This window comes from Macadamia integrifolia, unplaced genomic scaffold (assembly GCF_013358625.1).
Source record: "Macadamia integrifolia cultivar HAES 741 unplaced genomic scaffold, SCU_Mint_v3 scaffold520, whole genome shotgun sequence".
NCBI lineage: Eukaryota > Viridiplantae > Streptophyta > Magnoliopsida > Proteales > Proteaceae > Macadamia > Macadamia integrifolia.
Genome location: NW_024870470.1, coordinates 104,965 through 126,774, shown reverse-complemented (window position 1 = coordinate 126,774; position 21,810 = coordinate 104,965). Strand labels below are relative to the sequence as shown.

At 39.5% G+C, this 21,810-nt stretch overlaps 1 protein-coding gene and 1 pseudogene across 3 annotated transcripts in view; both read right to left on the bottom strand.

Moving 5' to 3' along the window:
* Positions 1–18,564, bottom strand: part of LOC122069020 (snRNA-activating protein complex subunit) — a 44,624-nt gene extending 26,060 nt beyond the window's left edge. Inside the window, exons 1-7 of one of the 3 annotated variants that reach the window (XM_042632947.1) lie at positions 18,427–18,564; positions 17,676–17,953; positions 17,389–17,444; positions 15,576–15,642; positions 15,448–15,503; positions 6,398–6,611; positions 4,878–4,966 (exon numbers count right to left, since the gene is read on the bottom strand). In XM_042632947.1, coding sequence (XP_042488881.1) covers positions 4,878–4,966; positions 6,398–6,611; positions 15,448–15,503; positions 15,576–15,642; positions 17,389–17,444; positions 17,676–17,846 — 653 coding nt within the window. In that variant the 5' untranslated portion in view covers positions 17,847–17,953; positions 18,427–18,564. Of the gene's footprint in view, positions 1–4,877; positions 4,967–6,397; positions 6,612–15,447; positions 15,504–15,575; positions 15,643–17,388; positions 17,445–17,675; positions 18,047–18,426 lie in introns of all 3 variants that reach the window. The other 2 variants (XM_042632946.1, XM_042632949.1) reach the window with 2 other exon arrangements.
* A 1,380-nt stretch (positions 18,565–19,944) lies between these two features.
* Positions 19,945–20,765, bottom strand: LOC122069017 (annotated as a pseudogene).
* Positions 20,766–21,810: the final 1,045 nt, after the last annotated feature.

The following is a 21,810-nucleotide window of genomic DNA, read 5'->3' as shown; positions in this document are numbered from 1 at the left end:
AAAAAAGAAGTCTAAACAGAAAAACGGGAAATGAAGAAATGAGAAGATGAGAGATGAGAATTATAGGAACGAATCATAGCTAAGGTTCAAGAACTCGTTTCATTTCGGTGGTTTCAAAACCACCGAATTACCTAAATTTTTCTGTAATTTCGAAACAATGTACTTTTCTCCATGTGTTTCGCTTAGTTATTTTGGGGGCTAGTGGCTGAAATGCGCGAAATTTCAAAACAAAATGACCGAAATATAACTGAAATGACTGAAATTAAGTGCTTTTGTGTTTCGTATGCCATTTCATTTTGTTAAAAAAAAAAAATACAGAAAAATCCAAGATTTTAGCGAGATATTGCCGAGTTTTGGAACCATGGTCACAACCCATCAATACAGGAGAATCTCAACTAGTCGGGTACATGGATCCTTGCCCTCCAATAGGCTCTATCCGATGTCATACTTCGGACAAGACCAAGACTATGCATGTCAGTCTTCACAACTTCTCCTATAGTCATTTTAGATCTGCCTCTAGCTCTTTTAGCTCCTTCGATCTGAATCATATCACTTCTTACTGGGGCGTCCTTAGGCCTCCGCTGAACATGGCCATACCACCTCAAGCTTTCGGGGAGCTTGTCATTGATTAGGGCAACTCCCAAAGCTGCTCTCATATGCTCATTCCTTACCTTATGCTTCTTAATTTTGCCACACATCCATCTTAACATCCCCATCTCTGCCACACATAGCTTCTCTATATAATACTTCTTAACTGCCCAACATTCAGCCCCATACATCATAGCCAAACGCACAACAGTCCTATAGAATTTTCCCTTAAGCTTTAAAGGGATACGCCGGTCTCACAACACTTTGGACGCACCTCTCCACTTCATCCATCCCATTCTAATCTTTTGTAAAACATCATCCTCAATGTCACCTTCTTTATTTATGATTGACCCCAGATACCTAAAATAGACATTTTGCGAAATCTCTCTCTCCTCAATTTTCACTATTTCATTATCTAACATAGAGTAACTGAAGTTACACATCATATACTCCGTCTTTGATCAATAGATCTTAAAACCTTTTGTTCCAAGGTTGACCCCCATAACTCCAACTTAGAGTTAATACCTGCTTTTGTCTCATCCACTAAAACAATGTCATCATCGAAGAGCATAACCAGGGGACCTTGTTGATGTAACCCAATTGTAATTGGGAATTCCTTGCCTTGACCACCCACAGATCTCACAGTAGTCACCTTTCCCTCGTACATGTCCTTAATTATATCCACATATGTACTCAACACCCCTCGCTTTACTAGGACATACAGGATAAATCTCTAGGAACTCTGTCATATGCTTTTTCAAGATCAATAAGGCTATGTGGAGATCCTTCTTGTGGGCTTTATAACTTTTCTTAAGCCTCCTCAACAAGAAAATAGCATCTGTCATTGGTTCTCTAAGATATGAGTCTCTAAGGCAAGTTTCAATAACCTTCTACAGTTTCATAGTACAACTCATTAATTTAATGCTTCTATAGTTATTGCAGCTCTGAATATCCTCTTTATTTTTGTAGACCGGGACAACAATGCTCCTCCAATCATCTGGCATCTTCCTTGTGCTCAAAATCTTGTTAAACAACTTGGTTAACAAACCACTAGACATACTCTTAGAGTTTTCCACACTTCTGGGATCTCAACAGGGCCTAGTGTCTTGCATGCTTTCATCTTTCTTAAGACTTCTTTACTTCGGCCACACTAACCTTTCGAACGTATCTATAACATGTGGAGTCTTGTTGAGTAAATAGTCATCTAGGTCATTCCTACTTGAACTATCTCCATTTAGCAGGGCATAAATATACTCATCCTATCTCTTCACAATGTTCTCATCCCTTACCAATACTCTTCCATCATCACCCTTGATACACCTCACATGATCAAAATCTCTACTCTTTCTTTCTCTCATTTTAGCTATCTTATGTATAGCTTTTTCTCCTTCTCTAACATCTTCTAGCTCCTCAAATTTCTTCTCTGATTTCTTATGATTCTCTTCTATGTTCATGCGAGTTATAATATTTCTAGTACCATTTTTCTATTTTGGTGCAAAAATGCAGATAACAGTCCATTATTATCAATTCTACATTAATCCTAAATTGTTAGCAGTTTTTTCACTCCAAAATCTTTCTAGAACCCCAAAATTATATTATTTGATATTATACCCAAACCTAAGATCTTCATCGTGCAAATTGATCAACAAATCTAACTATGACATGCTACTTTCAGTGAAAGATGATATTCACTCAATCAAAGAAGGTAAGCCAGACTCGAGCTACTTTCATGGAGTCTAGAGAATATCATAGGCAGGCCTCTGATGAGTTCAATCAAAAAAGGAAAGCTATACTTGAAGTTTTACAACAATGAACTAAAAACAATTTCAACAAGGAAATAATACCTTCAAGAAGAGAAAAAAAAGAGCAACCCAGGGCACAAGGCTCCCGCTACTGCAGGGTCTGGGAGGGGAAAAGTGTACGCAGCCTTACCCCTTGCTTCGCAAAAGAGGCTATTTCCAAGGTTTGAACCTGTGACCAACATGTTGGTCTAGAACTTAACCGTTGTGCCACAGGCTCGCCCACTCGAGAAGAGAATATGATTAAAAGTGAAGATGAATTAAATAAAAATCTTGTTGAACTTGAAGAGTCTCACATAGAGAATTTTGTTGAATAGGAGCAAATCAAAATCTCCACAGAGATCGAAAACTTGGATTTTGTTCTCCCCAACGATTCTTTGAGTTTTTTACAACAAGAATCTGACAGTTGCTGATTTCGTTTGTGTTATGGAAAACAATGGATCGTCAAATCAAGGGACAGTTGTCAAAGCGCCACCTAGGTGTCCAAGCGCTTTGGATGCCTTGTTGGTGTTGCCATGCTTCTGGGGTTGCCTAGACACCATGACAACTCAAGGTAATTGATCGTGGATGTTCACTACGTGGTGGACATTCTTCCATACTTTAAAACCCGAGGACGTGTTTTTTTCTAATACCTATGGAATTAATACAATTGCATTAGACCATGATCATGTATGGAGGCCTAGAATGTAAGTGTAGAAGGACCACAAGGGGCAATTGGCAGTCCAACAGGCTGAAATCGAGCTTTGGGTAGTTATATTATGTTGGGATTTTTTATTTTCATGGGTTTACTATATCGAGAATTAATTATAAACACAAGGAGTGGGGGGTAAATTAGTATATGAGATTAGTTGATGTGGATAAGTCACTTAATGGGCTTATTTTATTATAGATAAGCCTTGGGTTCGGTTATGTATGTGTTGGGCCCTTGATCCCATGTTTTCTTTGTAATGAGCCACTTTAATGGGCCTATAATATGGGTAGAAAGTAGAAAAACGGGATTTAATTCATTAGTTTAGCTAGAGTCCTGTTTTGAGTCTATTTCCTTTGTTATTTCAGTTTGAGTCAGTTTAGGTTTTCCTATTAGTGAATGACTAGTTAGTTACCTACTCCATGTTGGAGTTCTGGTTTAGTCCTATTTGGAGTCCAACCCCTATTATGTAAGGTCTAATCCTACTTGGAGTCTAACTCTTAGTTATGCTATGACTGCTAATCTGCCCTCTATATATAGAGGAGTTTATGTACTCTCAATGAAGAGATTTGAATAATGAATTACTGCAATCAATTGCGCAAACAACCAGGATGGCTGAAGGTGAGATGCTCGGGCCGAGATAGCCAATCCCACCCACACTTGTTTGGTTTCTTTTCGTTCTTATTCTTTGTTTTACTGCCATTACTTGTTACTATTTATTACTATTACAAGATTCAGACATATTCAGCCCTTCCAAGACAGAATCAACCAGCATTCCTAGAGGAACTAAAAGAGAGATCGATCTCCTCTTCCTTCCCCAATTGGCCTCGGATCTGCATGCCCTTTTCAGAGGGTGTTCACAGCCTGACAAGGATCACTCGATCCTCTCCTCATTGCTGCCCACGCAGCCCTATCAAATTTCTTGAAGATTTCTCTCAGTTTCTCTCACCTAGGTCTGAAAATCAAGAAAGTACATAACTCCACAACCAGCCGTCGGAAGACTATCAACTTTGGGGGTTTCTGTACCCTCCCTGGGCCCTACAATCGACCAAGTTTGCAGCTCAATTGGAGCCCCACAAACCTGGCCGCACCTCTCTCTCTCTCCAGCCCTATCGAAGGTCCTTCTCTCTCCTATCGGGTTGGGTTTTGGGCTGATTTTGCTCCTGCATGGCTATTGTATCCTTGGGGGCTTATTTGCTGGCCTTATTCCCTTGTTCTCCTGGGTTTACTTCTGATTATTGTCAAGCTAGTTAAGTGAGTCTTATTTATCTTGTTTGGGATTATACATTGTGGGGATTAGCTTCTTGTAACCTACTCCTACATTATTAGTAGTTAAAGTCATATGTTTCAGTTAAATTAAGATACTAAATAGCATTTTAAAAGTTCTGTTTTGAGTCTATTAAGTCAAGACAGTACAAGAGTGATTAAGATTTCTTTTGTCTTAAAGAGTTCTGGAGTTGTTGAGCTATACATAGGGAGGTATTGGAATTCCAGATCTGAACTCCCTCCTCCTAATTCTGTTCAACTCTGAGATCAGGTTCTTCTCTATTCTCTTGTTCTCTAACTTCTTCTTCTAGCTTCTCTAGTTTCTTCTAATTAACTTCTCTGTTCTTGAGCGTCTTATAATTTCTCCTACCTTATAATTCTGGTCCTATACTAATTTTATCAATTCTACATTGATCCTAGACTGCTAGCAGTTTTTTGGCCCCATATTCTTTCTAGAACTTTGAACTGCATTAAAAATTCCCATGATTAAATAGAAAAAAGGTCGTCAACAACAAGCATAAAACATCAAGACATACTTGAATGAATGTAATTGAGTTGCCGCTTTGTCTTCATCCTGTTTTTTCTTTCTTTGTGCCAGTTGCTCCACTTTTGCAATATAACCATTCTGACCACAGCAAACAGTCAACAAAGAAGGTATCACTGAAACAGTATTAAACAGTTACAATATCAGATACAAACAAAGAAATAACAGTATCTGAAGACAAGGTATCACTGAAACAGTATTAAGCAGATATACAAACAAAGAAATAACAGTATCTGAAGACAAGGTATCACTGACACAGAATTAAGCAGTTACAATATCAGATACAAACAAAGAAATAACAGTCTCAGAAGACAGCATATACCATGGGCCCGTTTGATAACGTTTCTACTGTTTCTGATCTTCCGTTTCTGTTTCAAGAAACGGCAGAAACATAAATTTCCGTTTCTAGAAATAGAAACGGAATTGAAGGTGTCTGATAAGTCATGTTTCTAGAAGTTGATAGTACCCAGTGAAAGAATGGCCACGAGTCATTTCCAGAAAAGGCAAAACAAGTATTTCTCCTGGGTCGTTTCTTGAACCGTAAATAGGTAGAAATTTGAATTTCTATTTCTGAAAACAAGTGAAACGAAACAGTTTTATCAAACGCTTTTTGTTCCGTTTCTGCCATTTCTGGACACAGAAACGGTAGAAACGCGTTTCTTGAAACGTTATCAAACGGGCGCCATGTACAATAGCTGTTACCAATATCATGTAAAATGGCCTACTTCATTCAACAGAAAACAAGAAGCATTTCATTTATATATTTACTGACCTTAACAAAGCTTAACCCAACCAAGGCTTGAGATTAATTGGATGGTTTTCAAGTTGGCTGGCACCAAATTTCCCCACTGTGAAAAGGAAAGTCTTCTTAAATATTTGAGCCATCTAGCCCAACTCCTGAAGTGGGTGTGGCACCAGGGACTCCCATCCATGCTGAAGGCAAGGAACTCAAACTAATGGAAAGGGAGTCTACTGCTGCAAGATGCCCAGTTTCCCAACCAATACATATTGTCCGCTAATAAAAGGGAGAAGAGGAAGAGCTTTTGGCTTCTTAAGAAAAATCACAAAGCTTCAATGAAATGTTTCTTACTTCATGGGGTTATGGTTAATCAAGAAAGCACATGGCCAAGGTTGGCAGGCACAATTAGATTGGGGAATGCACCCATCATATCTCTAAAGTAGTTAGCAAAAAAAATTAAAAAATGAATAAAAGTAAGTGAGAGGGTTGGGTATGCCACCCGCTCCAGGTAAAGCTAGTGGGCTGCAGACACATGGGAGGGGGGACAGCCACGAGCAGGGGGTCTTTTCACTAGGAGGTTAGGAGGGGGGAGAGAGGCAGACACATAGCTGGAGCCCGACAGCATGCCCAGCCTTCTCCCTAAAAGTAAATAGGTTATTCCTAGACAAACTTAAATCCGAGATTTTCATTTAAAAAAATGCCACATCAATGCTTTGAGATTTTCTGTGGAAACTTAGAAGTGCAGGAGATGAGCAAAAGCATCATGAGAATACATCCAATTCTGCTGCACGAATCTCTCTGTCAAAGGCTCTTCCCCGTTTCTTCCTCCTCTTTGAGTTGTTTTTACCAAGCCTGCTAGAACAGTTACCTTTGCCTTTTACAACAATGGAGCAATTCAAGGAATCAGGTGTATACGAAGTGTTACTTTTCATTTCTATTCTCTCCGAACGTGTAATTTCATTGTTTGAAATTCTTTGATCTTTTCTCCTGTAAAAAAATTGTATGTGTCCAAAAATCAGATAGAGAGGAAATTTTGTTCTTTTGGTACTTTACAGCAAACCATAACCAAACTATTTTATGGAACAAGTAAGGAAAATGTCTGCTTCATTTATGGATACAAACACAGACAATGAAAACCCAAAATGGCAGATTAGTTGTATCTACAGGTACATGGACATCAGGGGCAAATTCAGAAATCAGTCTTCAATATTAATACTTATTCCTTCTTTAGATACATGTTTCAGAATGCTGAATCAGAATCCTAATTATGGAGTTTACCAATTAAGCCTAATCAGAATCCTTTGCTACAGCCTGCATCTCGATTGAAGAATGTGAAACAAGAATTGAAGATTTGGAGTAACTCCAAGTTTGGTGCTGTGTTTTAGGTGGCTAAAGAAGCGGAATTAGAGTTGCAGCATGTCCAATTGAGTTTATATTCTTCTCCAGGTGATGCTTATCTTGTTCAATTGGAAAGGGATGCTAAGAGAAAAGTTGTGGGCTGCCCCCTCAAGCTGAAGAAAAATTTTTGAAAGATAGCTGCAATTAGGTGATGGCAGAAATAGTTTTTCCACAAAGCTATGAATTGTAGTCAAAATCGGAACCATGCCCTTGAAATTAAGAAAAGCGATGGTTCAACCGTTGTAGAGCCAACACTTATCAAGGATAAAAGAGATCTCTTTCTACAAGAATCTCTTTGGGATGAGTTATGTGGATGAGGGGTTTTGTCCTGCCAACATTCCAATTAGTAGAGTTTTATCTCTAGACCTGCTAGCAAGCTGCAATGGAAGAGACTATGACAGTAGAAGAAATCAAAAAGGATGTATTCTCCTTAAAAGATAGCAAAGCTCCAGTGCCAGATGGTTTTAGAACTCGTTTCTTCAAGCACTTAAGCGAGTTGGTGGGTGAATACTAAACTAATGCAGTTAAATGATTTTTTAGCTACTCGATCATTCCTATTAATGCTACATTCATCAGTCTTATTCCTAAACTGGTGATGTCTCTTCTTTCGTTGAATATAGTCTGATAGCTTTGTGTAATCTGATTTATAAAATCCTCACGAAGATCCTTTCCAATAGATTGCAGCAGGTTATTTGGTGATGTGGTGAACAATACTCAATTAGCTTTTACAAAGGGCCGTATTGCAGATAACATATTGGTGTGTCACAATGTCGTTCATGGTATTACTCAAAAGAGTGTTGATCCTACTGCAATTGTGAAAATTAATCTTCATAAGGCATACGATTCCTTAAGCCGGAGATTTCTGTTTGAAGTGATGGAAAGAATGGATTCCCTATAAAATTACATGGCGGGGTGAAAGTATGTGTTAATTCTCCAAATTTCTCTTTTCTTATTTATTGTAGTCCACCTAGTTATTTCCCTGGTGTAGGAGGAATTAGTGATGTGGATCCGGGTTCCAAAACCATAATCGGATCGCTAATGGGCCCACAAGATTGATAAATATCTCAAATTAATGCTTGAATGGCAATTTTGTAAATTCAAGTACAATTCAAACCCTTAAAAGTAAAAGGAATAAGTGCTGGGGTCAAATGGAGTTAAAATTTATAAAAAGCATGGGCTAATCTGGAAATTAAAGAGGGGTATAAATAGAACTAAAGTTCAACCACAGGGGGGTTATATGTAGTTAGAAGCAATTGTCCTTACATGTAAATTCCTGGAATCTGCCTTCTTCAACCTTAGACTTCATGATAGAAGTCTGCAACCAGCAGAAGAAAAGATTCTCAAGTCGATCTAACTCTCGATAGGGACTTCAAATCGCAAGAGATGATCAGGGAAAGTTTGTATACCCCAACTCTATCAAACCCAGCTGATAGATGGACTCGGGGCCTAAAGGATTGAAACAATCAAACTCTGCAATTTGTTTCTGATGCCAGAACCAGGTCTGAATCTGGTTTCGATTCACACAGTAAAGGAGGCACCTGGAACCAAAATCCTAGGGTTTGAGTTGCTTGGAGACCATCTTCCTTCGACCTAAAGGACAAATAGAGATCTACCAGAGGAGTTCCAGCAAGCCCTTCTCAAGTCGGTACTGTTGCAGGTACAATGAACAGTAATAATGCCAGGTAAGAACTTGAGTATGATCCCAAATTCGATCAATTATTTGGTGAGAGAACCTTGCTTGATTGTGGAGGAAACAGCAAGAGATGGAGAGATAGAATTTCAGAGAGGGGAAGAAAGAACATAGAGAGAGAGAGAGAGAGACGCAAGCCTCAAGGCAGCCATCGTTTCACTCAAGCAAACACTCATTCATTCCAGTCAAATCTATTCAAATCTGAAATCTCCATCAAGTTACATCAATAGAAAGAAAACTAACTAGCATAAAAATAGAAACCCAATAAAATTGGAAATTAAATATTGACCACTTTCTAAATCTAAAGAGAGAGAAATCAAATCAACTCAAACGGAAGTCTTAAACCCAACACCCAACAACATCAATTAGACAAGGGGACCCTACTTCCCCTTATCTATTTACTATTGATAAGGAGGTTTTTTCGAGTAAGATGATCAAATTGGAAGTAGATGGTGGTATGCTGCTGCTGCCCCAGGGCAAGGCTTTACATCTTTCCCATCTTACTTTTGTGGATGACCTAATGATATTTATAAAACCATCTGTCAATCTATTACCGCTAGTTTGGGGACTTTAGAAGAGTTTACAACCTGCCCTGGGTTGCATCGTAATAAAGCTAAGTGCTCTATTATTTTAGGGGGCCTTGCCCAAACTAGCAGACTGCAACTTTTGGAATTAACGGGTTTTTCTGACATCAAACTACCCGTTAGGTAACTTGGTGTACCATTTATTTCAGGAAAATTAACTATGGTTGATTGTGCTCCATTATGGATTTGGTGCAGAGAAAACTGGAAGGTTGGAAGGCCGAGTTCTTATACTATGTTGGTCATCTACAGTTGCTTTCTTATGTACTACAATGCTGCTACATCTATTGGTCTGGTCTGTTTGGCTTACCAGGTAATCTCATCTCCAAGATTGATTCCAATGTCCTTTCGTCAGGTCCTTCTCTTGGGAGGAAAATTCATTTCATGTATGGATTTGTAAAAAGTATCTATACAACAAAAAAATAAATAAATAAATCAGCGAGGGTAGTTAAATCTCCACAAAGTTGCTTTTGGGTGTGGAGGATCTTGAAGTATAGAGATAAGATGGAACCGAAAATTCAGTATATCATAGGGAATGGGAAATCTATAAATTTATGGCTTTATAGGTCGCATCCAATGGGAGTTCTAATTAATCAACATGGGGGCAAAATTCGTTATGATGTAGTGTCAAATCAGTTTGCTTTAGTTAAATAAATATTGAGAGATGGTTAATGACATCCCAGAAGTTCTCCATCTTTTTTTCTTCTTTATGTTTGGAGGGAATTACGGAACTTGAGAAGACTACGTCATTATGAATATGATTTGGTGGTGCAGACAGATAAATCTATTGGATTATTTACCACTAAGTCAGCTTGGATGCTTATTCAGATAAAAGGTAGGAGAGTAGAGTGGACTGATGCGATCTGGTTTGCTGGAAATATCCTTCGCCATTCTTTCACTACATGGAGATGTCTTACGGATGCTTTTGTTAAGAGTTGAACTGTTTACAATTATGTTCTCCTAAATTTTATTCTCTCTTTTTATCTCTTTTACCTTCCTCGGGAGGACTATGTAATTTGGTTTGAACCTAATATAGGTGGGAAGAGCTCATAGCTCCCCCATGATTTGCCCTCATCTCTCTCTCTTTCTGCTCTCAACTTCTCACCTTCTTCCTTCTTCTCTTCTATCTTTCTCTCTCATCTCTAACCCTAATCTTTCTAACTTCCAACTTGGTATCAAAGCCTAAAAGGGTTTGAGAGTAGACCAATCATCTCTTTCTCATTCATTGAGTCTCTCTTGGAACCCTAGAAAAGCAAATGGTTCCAATAGAGGCTATATTATGTAAAAAAGATTCATTTAGAAAACCTAATGGAGTTCTAGGAGCAAGTTGAAGACACTTTGAGGAAGATTTGATGACTACATGGACTGCTTCGAGCTCACATAGAGAATAGGAGCCTTTCTCAGCATTACCGCCAGCCATGGGTTCAAATTCTCCTCTCACTCCTCTGGCATTGGTTGGGGATGTGGCCTGGCTTGAAAGAATCGCCCAAGGGTCTTGTTTGACTTCCTAAGCCTCGGTTGTTGATTAGTTGTGTTGCTGGAACACAACTCCATTTCCCACTTGCTGCCAGGTATCGCCGACTTCTCTTTTTGGCTAGTTTTGTCTGGAATGGCTGCTAGTGTAGCTAGTGGTTACTTTTGTTGGATGTATTCTATCTTATGATGCTTGTATGTGAGATTGGGATGAAGCTTCACAATGAAAAGCGGATTTGATCATGGTTTTCTAGCTTGATGAACTTTTTTCTTCTGGTCTGAGAAGGAGTTATTTGGGTAACGCGTATCCTCTCTTAGTTTGGATCTCCAACCTTGTTTTTTATGATACCTTCACATCATGTCTGACCTCAATGAAGCCTCAATGGGTGGCTCAAGAATCCGACTATCTTTGATAATCCCAACACCCAGATTTCTCTTGTGAAGTTGGATAGTACCAATTATTTGGATTGGTCACTATCTATAAAGCTATCCCTACGAAGTCAAGGGAAGCTAGGATACATTACTGGGCCATCAAGGCTCCCTCTATTACAAGTCCAGCTTATCAGAAATGGGAAACTAAAAAATTCTACTGTTATGACTTGGCTCCTTTTCTCTATGAAACCTAATAAGATTGGCAGAAGATTTATCCAGAAGGAAACTGCTAAGTATATTGGGATAGACCTATAATAGGTTAGGTGACTCTGCTAAGGTCTATCAGCTTCTTCAGAAGGTCCTCTCCATGAAGCACGGATACGGTACTATCTCTGACTACTATTCCACTGTTATAGGACTCTGGGAGGAGTATCATCATCATCCTGACCTTCAGTTGTCCAACCCCGAAGATGAAGCCAAGGTTTACAGACCCTTGAAAATGAGTGAATTCTGATCCTACTAGGTGGTTGAACTCAGACTATGAGCCAATCCGGATATAGATTTTGGGCCAATCACCTCTTCCATCTCTTGATGAGGTATGCAACTACCTGCAAATTGAGGAGACCAGGAGAGGTGCCATGGAGCCTGCTCCTCCGCTTGAGCAATATGCTCTGTCTTCCACTTCCCAGAGAGAATGACGTGGTGGTGGTAAAGGCCAAGGGCCAACCCATAGAGATGACAGAGATAGACTCCGTTGTGATCATTGTGGGAAATCTAGCCACACCCGAGAGAGGTGATGGGTACTTCATAGCCGTCATCTTCGCACACGTGATGGCCGCAGAGGAGGAGCTACAGCCCATGCTACAATGATAGAAACTAATCCTAAGGACACCCGTAGGTAGATACCAGCTCCTTCTCTAGGGAGGATATCACAGTGCTTTGCAGGCTCATGTCTTAGCTTGATAGCTCATCTACCTCACATACTGTACCATATGCCTCAGCTTCTGTTATGCTCATCACCACATCTGCTCCTTCCACCACTCCATCATGGGTCATTGACTCTAGTGCTACTAACCCCATGACCGGTATGTCCCACTATTATGATTCCTATTCCCTTTGTTCTAGTAAGGATAAGGTTTGGGTGGATGATAGCACCCTCTCCTCTTGTCTCTGGTAAAGATAATATTCCCATCACTTTTTCCATTTCACATAATCCAAGTTCATAACCTTAACCTGAATCTTTTGTCTAGAGCACTTGAACTAAATCTTTGAATTGTTGCATCACCTTCTTTCCCTCTCACTGTCTTTTTGAGGATTTGGTGATGAAGATTATTGGCAATAAACATGAGTAAGTGGACTCTACTGCCTTGGGCCTCAATCATCTTTTTTTACTACACCACAATCCTATGCATGTGGAAGTAGTGATAGTAGTAATGTGGATTTTGTGGTGCTTTGGCATCAATGTTGAGGTATCCCTCTTTTGTTGTTATGAGGAAAAAATTACCTCATTTAATATTTACATCTTTCCTTCTTCTCATGTATTTCATTGTGAGCTATATACTTTTGCTAAACATTGTCGTTCATCTTATTATCCCTATCATGGTAATAGATCTGCAGTTCTCCTTCATATTGTGAATACTGATGTTTGGGGACCTTGTCCTACTACTTCCTTGTTTGGCCATGGTTACTTTGTTTCATTTGTTGATGATTTTTCTCGTTGTACTTGGACCGTTCTTATGAAACAGAAGAGTGATCTTTATGATGCCTTCAAAAACTTTTATAAAATGGTATGTACTTAGTTTGAAACCAAGATCAAAATTGTTTTGTCACATAAAGGGAAGGAGTACATGTATGGTAGTCTTCAGGACTTTTTTACTGACTATGGTATAATGGAGCTTGCTTGTGTTGATACACCCAAACAGAATGCGATAGCTGAGAGGAAAAATCATCATTTGTTAGAAGTCGGTAGAAGCTTTCTCTTTGGCATGCATGTTCCTAAAACCTTTTGGTTTGAGGCTGTTCTTACTGCTACTTTTCTCATCAATCGCATGCTTACCAAAATCCTTGGGCCCCAAAATCTTTTTACACTCATGTCTTCTCAGTCTTCTGCTTTTTCTCTCTCTCTCTCCCAGGGTGTTTGGTTGTGTTTGTTATGCGCATGTTAACAAATCCTCCCACACTAAACTAAATCTCAAGGCTCTCAAATGCCTCTTCCTTGGCTATTCTTCCACTACCAAAGTCTATAAGAGTTACCACCCTTCATCTCACAAGAGATTTCCTTCCAAAGATATCACCTTTCTTAAGTTTGTGCCTTTATTTGTTTCTTATCAGCCTCCTCTTCAAGGAGAGAATAGAAGTGAAAGTGAAAAGGCCGTTGATGCCATTATGTTTCTTTCTCCTTTGACTATCGCTCCCTTTTCTTTTGATATTGGGAAAAACATAAACAGGTGGATGATGTTGATACTATGGATGTTATCGATACTGGTGGTCCTTGTAATGAGAAAGAACCTATTGTGTACAAATGAAGGACAAAGAAGACCTGCCAAGAGTCCTCTTTGGATCCACATCCTGAGCTTCACCTTCCTCAATCAAGTGACATCTCCTCTCCTCCTTCTGAGTAAGACCTCCCTATTGTTGTTCGAAAGGGAAAGAGAGTTTGTACTAATCATATAGCCCAATTTGTTTCCCATGATGCTCTCTCCTACAGGGGTCGTTTTTATAGCTGCTCTTTCTTCTGCTTCTATCCCCAAAACTGTTATTGAGGTTATGTCGGACCCCTAGTGGAAGCAAGCTATGTCTGCGGAAATGATGGCACTCGAGAAGAAATATACTTGGAAACTGGTTGATCTTCCCAGGGGGGAATTCCAGTTGGATGCATGTGGGACTATACAATCAAATAACGATCAGATTGTGTTACTGAGAGGTACAAGGCAAGATTGGTGGCCTAAGGGTACAGTCAAATGTATGGAATCGATTATCAGGGAACCTTTGCTCCTGTGGCTAAATATAACTAATAAGAGTTCTTTTATCTGTGGCAGCAAACAGATCTTGGCCCTTATAGCAGTTGGATATGAAGAATTCCTTCCTTTATGGTGACTTAGATGAGGAAGTGTATATGCAGCCCCCTCCTGACTTCAAGTTTTAGGCGGTTGATGGCAAGGTATGCCTCCTCAAGAAGGCACTATATGGTCTCAAGCAATCACCAAAGGCTTGGTTTGAGAGATTTAGGCAAGCCATTCTAAAGGATGGATACTCCCAGAATCAAGCAAACCACAACATGTTGGAGGCTTCTACAACACATCTACAACAAATATTTGGAGTATTTGAGCTAGATTTCTATAAGAGTCACAGTTTGAGATATACCTTTTTTTCCCTAAAGTTATGTTTTGCAAAAAGTATGATATCTATATAGTGGTTAGACTTTAATTTTTCATTATACGTTAGATATCATAGGCCGATATACGACTTCACAGAGTCAGATTTTATTTTCCGTTTTTAAATTATTTTACAAAAATTCTGCTTTAATAATTTAATTTTCTTGTAACCAATTATATATATATATATACTGTTCAATTATGGAGTTACAGCAGCAAGCCAGCAACACTTATACATGTATGGTGTATTTGTAGTTGTAAGTTGTAATATTTTGACATTTAATAATATTAAATGATTTTTCTCCATTTGTAAATTGCAAAGTTAGATCATTGTATGAATAGAGATCTGAGAGCCCAAAAAGAAGAAGGGAAACAAAGAGTGAAGACTCTCGGGTGGTTTAAGAGACTACCACCGAGAGAGGAGCAGCAGTGGAGGGTCGAGGCGGTAGGTGAAATAGAGAGAGAGAGAGAGAGAGAGAGTTGCACCTAGGATTTGGATCTCAATGGGGATTTCGGCTCTGATACTATGTTTGTTTGTGAGGAATGATTGATTGTCAAGACTGACGACCCTACTTTATTTATAATAAGTGAAATAAAGGTACAAGTACAAGAATGCCCTCATAGGACAGATATACCCTTGTACCCAGATTTACAACAGCGGGCCTTAGAACAAGATGAATTTTCCCATTAATGAAGCCTAATGTGGAGCTCCCATCTCCTATAGCTCTTTCTCGATCTTGTTGGCATAAAGAGATTATTTCGGGGTAGCAAACACCTTTTGCGTTCAACCAAAATTTTTACACTTATCAAAGAGCGAACATGAATGTAATTCAAAAGTATTAATAGATAGCCCATAAAAACAATATTTGATTCTCAGATGCTTACACTTGAATGCATAAAAACAGGCAGTAAAGGGAAGTTCAAACACTACTCACTCTCCATTATAGGACTCTTCCAGAAGTTGGAATGAATTCTCGTCATCCTCCCGTTCCTACAGTCAACCAATAGCAATTCTCAGGAACAACTATTTGAGTTTCTTAGAATTAGCATCTTAAGACCATACCTTAAATGCTTCTCCAAAGGCAATGTCCATTAGCTCCTCCTCCGTAAGAATTTTGAGCTCATCAACCCTATAATGCATCAATATCACATCGCATCAACAAAATATTAAATTTTTATCGCACAATGGGATGAAAACCTCAGAAATAAGTCACATCTGGTACATAGGTAAACATTCAATAATGGTGATGCAGTGTTTGAAATGGAACATGCTCAAATGAAATCAAAATCCTAGTTCACTGTTAAGAGCAATGCTTAACAAACTAGCCAGCCACTTTATAATGATAAAAGGGAACCAGCGAACATTAAATAGCAAAAGTTGTCCCCTAAAAGAAGAACAGTTTCTGGTGCTTTATTCCATTTTCCCACTCCTCTTGGAAAAACCCGGGACCACCTATACCTAAATATTTAAAAGCCCCAGAGGGTGAGAGCGACTTTGAGTCAAAAGTCTCATGAAGTGATCATTGGCATTCATAAGGTTTGGAGCATGGCTGCAAAGAATGGCATCAGACCAGTTGGATCATCTTAAGTTGCTAAGCATATTGGTATAAAATCGGACCATTCTTTCTTTTTAGATAATTGGGACCACTCTGCTCTATAATATATAGTGGATTGGGCCGATTGGCCAAGCCAGTGGCAATACTGAGCTTTTTCTCTCCAGTTGGGCAATCCTCTGTTTGGATCATCAAATACATACTGGTTCAGATCGGTATCATCTAGGAGTAATCTGACATACATACTGATCTTTAAATCCCTGGCATGGAACAATAGCCTTCAATCCATAGGCTGTGTAGACAGTAATTCCTCTGTGTCTTCCACTTCTTTTGTTGCAGAGTGAAGTACCATAATCGACGGTGCCTCATGATCCATATACCCTTTTGCCCCTGAAATTTTTTAGGTTATTGCCTTTTTATATTACACGCCTCACCAAAAACAGCAAGGATTATTCATTTACAATAACAACAGATTATTCACCCTCATTGCTTCATGGTTTAGACTTATACTTTGTTGACTCGCTTCTTAACTAATGCTCCTAATATATTTGAGCCAATAATGTTGATTGACCAAAAGTTTCAAATCAAACAGCCACCAAAACTGAGTTTGATCTTCCTCCATGGCAAGGCGGAACCATGCAATCTGGATCCCATCAGAAAAAACCAACCAACAAAATGATGACATAAATAATTGCTTCATCAGAATCTAGTGATACAATCAGTTAGGAGCTCATGTACGTACTGGGTCCCATCAGAAAAAACCAACCAACAAAGTGATAACATAAATCTAGTGATACAATCATCCATCCATCTCTGTGTGTGTGTGTGTGTGTGTGTGTGTCTAATAGATCCCACGGTTTAGCAAAAGCTTAACTGGATGAAGACAGTTGAGGCATCAAAAGAAATTGTGTAATGTAGAGTCATCATTTAAAACAGCACAATTATCCATATGAAGCAAGAAAACCTAGACAGCCAAATCGTTTGTAATTGCAGCATCCAAAAAAAAAATAAAAAAATTCTGTAATCAAAATTGAACTCGAGATGAAAACTACAAAGGAATCAAGCACAGATAAAACCCAGACGATGGGTAGCTCTGAAGCCCATGGAATAAAAAAACAAATCATTCACTGCCTGTCCATGTTCAATGATCATCTCCTACTTTACTCTATTTTACTCCATAAGGCAATAACATACTAAGGGGAGAAGCAATAAAAGACTCAAATGACATAACCATAAAGTCCAAAGTTTGCAGTCATGTGTAGAAGGGGGGAAAAGACCTACAAAAGAAAAAGAAAACGTAACCCAATTTCGAAGTCGACTTACGAAAGCTCATCATTACATGCTTGAGATGAATCTGCAGAGAGTTCCGCCTCCAAACTCTGCATCCAAATAAAATCAAGAATTTAAATCAGAATGATTAAAATTCGATGGAATTGACTAGGTTAGGAATTGAATGAGTCGCAATGATATACATGGATTCATCACTTATAAGCAACATAAGGCCTTTCCAATTATTGCAAATATTGTAGATGTACTTAAGACTAGAAAATAGATTGAGAAAGAAGTCAATTCATTCAAAATTTAAAAGTATTTGTAATATAGTAACTCACGTTGAGTTCTTGAAGAAACGAAGCCTTAAAGTCGATCAGTCTGGTGATGGGACTGACCCAATCCATAACGTAGATTGGTCCACCACGAGGAATGGAGTTGCATATGTTGTGATCTTGAGGACCGTGAGACTCAACTATCTCCATTTGTTCGTTTGGTAATCCACCTTGCATTCTAGCTTTCTTTGTTCTTTAGAGCTAAGCTCTACTGAAACAAACACATTCGAGCACGACTGTCTCGACTCTCGAAGGATACGGTCACAAGGGTTTCCCAACAGCCACTGCACTTTTTAAAACCAGCGAGTGGGTTGTGCGATATCAGTCTCTGACGATTCTATCATAGAGGTATAGTTGACGAGGAGAGAGAAGCTAGCCTTTGAAACAAAGGTAAGAGGAAAGGAACTTAGAGATAATTAGATAAATTAAAAAAAAAAAACAACGGCCACTGCACTTTTTATTTAATTCGCCTTATTTTTATATTATTAGTATTCTCACCACCCAGTATCCCCAACCTGCAACTCTCTCTCTCTCTCTCTCTCCGCCCTAAGCTAGAACTTCTTCCACAGTATTCAACCGTGGGTTCTATAGAAGTTGATGATCCAAAACGTCCCGACCAGAAAGCTGTGGAAACAGACACAACAGGTCGCTACATAGGCTATAACGACGTCCTTGGCAGAGATGCTTTCTACAGAGGATTCGACGAGAGAGCAGAGAGGGACAGAGCAAGCGAGAGAGAGAGAGGGAGGGAGCATACTTGCAGGTTTGAGCAGCAGCAGGGACGATGATTGTCTGCTTTGTGCAGTTAAGACGATGGAGTCGCTAGCCCTGTTCGTGACTTCCAACTGAGGCGAGGCCCGATGGTTTGGATTCTGGATGGAATTCAGGTTATTTATATCGAGGAGGGTAGAATCGCCAGGCTCAATCTTTAAATTAACCTATGTTGCTCAAATGACTCGGTGGAATCATGTCTCTCCACAGGATCACCACTAATTACAACCGAGGCTCGAAAACCGGCCGAAATCTCAGATATTTCGATATTTTCTTTTATCGACGAAATGACATACGAAATATAAAAGTATATAGTTTCAATCATATTTCGGTCATCTCGGTCATGTTTCGGTTATTTTGTTTTGAAATTTCATTCAGTCGGCCCAAAAATTTGTAATTTCATTGAAATTTCGATTGGTGTACGATGTCTTGTATTTCGTCACAGTTTAACCCAGGAAGTACTGGTGCAGCACCTCAACAGGAAGGACTGCAGCCCCGCTAACTGGTTAGCGGGCCGTGGGGATTGCAAGGGGGCAGGAGGCCCCCCCTGCATAGCAGGGGTGGGGTGCAGTCCCCCGCTCAAATTTTTTATTTGAGGGCAATTGTATACTTTCCAGATTAAGGGTTTTTTTCGCTATATATTTGTAACGAGGGTTTTTTCTCTGTAATGCAAGCAATACTGAGAGGTGTGAGGACGAGCGTTGTAACCCTATTCTCCATTGATAGTAAAGCAGGATCTCATCTCACCGGGGACGTAGATAACCTTACCGAACCTCGTAAAATCCATGTGCATTGTTTGTTCTGTTTTTCCATTATCTTCTGCATCATTTTAGGGTTGCGTTTCTACAATTTCGGCCATCTCTATCAATTTTCGATCATTTCGCTAATTTTGGTCACTTCAACCATTAGCCCCCCAAAATGGCCGACGAAACACATGGGAAAAAAATACACAATTTTGATCAAAATTTTGGTATTTCGGTAGTTTTGAAATCACTGAAACAAAACAAGTTCTTGAATCTTGATTACAACCAACACCCAAATAAATGAAGCATCATGAATCCACATAAATATATTATGTGGAATCACGCAATCAAACACCACCTAAAAGTTTTTTATTAGAATTAGTGGTTATTTTTTTTTGGGGAAATTTACAGTGCCAATCCCTAGATAATGCCACAATCATAAGAACACCCGCTCTATTTCACCAAATTAGACTCAGACTCCCTACCATCAGTCACTGTTAAGGAATATACCCTATATGCTGATGTCAGCAATAATATTTTATTTTAAATACCAAAATGCCCTTATTAAATATGAAGTATCTAAAATACCCTTGTAACAAGTTATTATTTCTTTCACCGGCGATCGTTCAGAGCAGTGGCGATGGACGGCAACCCTCACGACCACGCGACGAAACCCCTTTGCGCTTGAATCATGTGTTTCTTCTCTATCTAGTTGATCAGTCGCCTGGTTATAATAATCAAACAACTAAAATAAAAGTTGATTATGCGCAAGACCATAGAGGATTTCTATATGAATGCTCATCAGACAAGATATCGTTGGCCCTGTTCTTCAAATTCCTATAATATGTCAACAGCAACGATGGCATGAAGTCGAACCCACCAACTCCACTTCTCTTCCCCATGTCCCTCGGTGTCCTAAATATATCTTCAGACATCAAAGCCAAGTGCTGCACTCCAGGCCCATCATTATACTCCAAGTAAGTCTGTATCTGACTCTTCCTCTTTGTTCCAAACACTGTTTCATGCATTGGCAACAACACCATCTCATTGTTGTTTGCTAGAACAACCGAATTCAATCCACTCTCACTGGTACCCACATCCTCTATTGTAAACTCTGCAAATTCATGGAACCCCGGGAATTCCTTCACATAAGCCACTGCCTTAGCCAGGTCAATGACATTACCAACCGCATGGTCAAGGTGGCAAATCTTGTAATCAAGAAGTGGGAACGAGGATGATCCCTCAACCTTCTCGAATCGAGGAAGAAAGATTGGATCCAGAGTCTTATGGCTACACAGCGGAGGACTTCATCGTCGTAGAGTTGGACCTCAGCAATGACTGCAGCACCGCCATCGAGTTCCACCGGAGGAGACGAATGTTTTGCACCGTTGGCGACACTAGCATTGAAGGCAACAACGGTGTCTTTGACCTCAACGGCGATGGCTCGGATGGCGGTGATGGCTCGGATGGTGGCAAAGGAGGCGACGACAGAGTGGGATAAGGTGGGGATAGTCGCAGTGTGGATGAGGTTATCAGTGGTTTGAAGAAGAAAATTAACCAGCTTACCAGAGAGGATAGTCATTATGCTTATGCGCAGTGATGAAGAACGCCACCGACAGTGGCGCTATTGCGTCTCTCTCTCTCTCTCTCTCTCTCTCTCTCTCTCTCTCTCTCTCTCTCTCTCTCTCTCTCTGTGTGTGTGTGTGTGTGTGTGTGTGTGTGTGTGTGTTTGATGTCTCGGTGAAGGTGAGAATAGGTAGGGGTGAAGAGGAATTGGGTTACAATGAGTTTTAGTGAAAAGGGTATAACGATCATTTTACCTCTTGAGTTAACAGTGACTGATGATAGGGGGTTTGAGTCTAATTTGGTGAAATAGAGGGGGTGTTCTGATAATTGTGGCATTCTCCAAGGGGTGGTGCTGTAAATTTCCCCTTTTTCACTCTGTCAAACCAAACGAGTCTCATAAATTTTTATACAAGATAAGTCTTCACAACTCATGCCCAGTTTTCCTCTTTTTTTATCCGACTCTAATGACTCATTCGAGTCAAATCCTGTATTTCCAACAATATTCCAAATTGGAGTTAAGGTTTCATGTTGGCTGATGTGGCCCAAATTGCCACATCAGCAAATAAGTGACGCTAGGTAGTCAGACATCCAATTCAAATGAGTTATGCTTGAATTCAATTATTATTATATTTTTTTTATTCGAAGAAGAAAACAGGAATATATTAATTAAATAAAATTTTCAAGCCGTCGCATTGCCTTGAAGGCACAGGACTTTAAAACACCTAGGTCCTTACTATTTTGTACATAAAAATAAGCTTTTGATAGAGTATAGTCCAGTTCCATTCTCCAAGAGAAGGTGGCCTATGGCCACATCAAAAAATTCTCCCTAAGCATTAATCTATCAAGTCTAGTTAGATCAATCAAAATATTGTGCACTTCCCATCCCTTCGCAACAACCACCTAAAACCTGATCAGAAGTCTCATTGTTGTTGCGTCAATATCCTCTCCTATCGTGGCAAAATCAGTAAGAGAGAATAAACAACAGGAATGAGAAACGACCGCTATAGCCCATCCAGAAGTGTTTAAAGATGTGTTAGACACAGCAGTCACTATGAGCACAT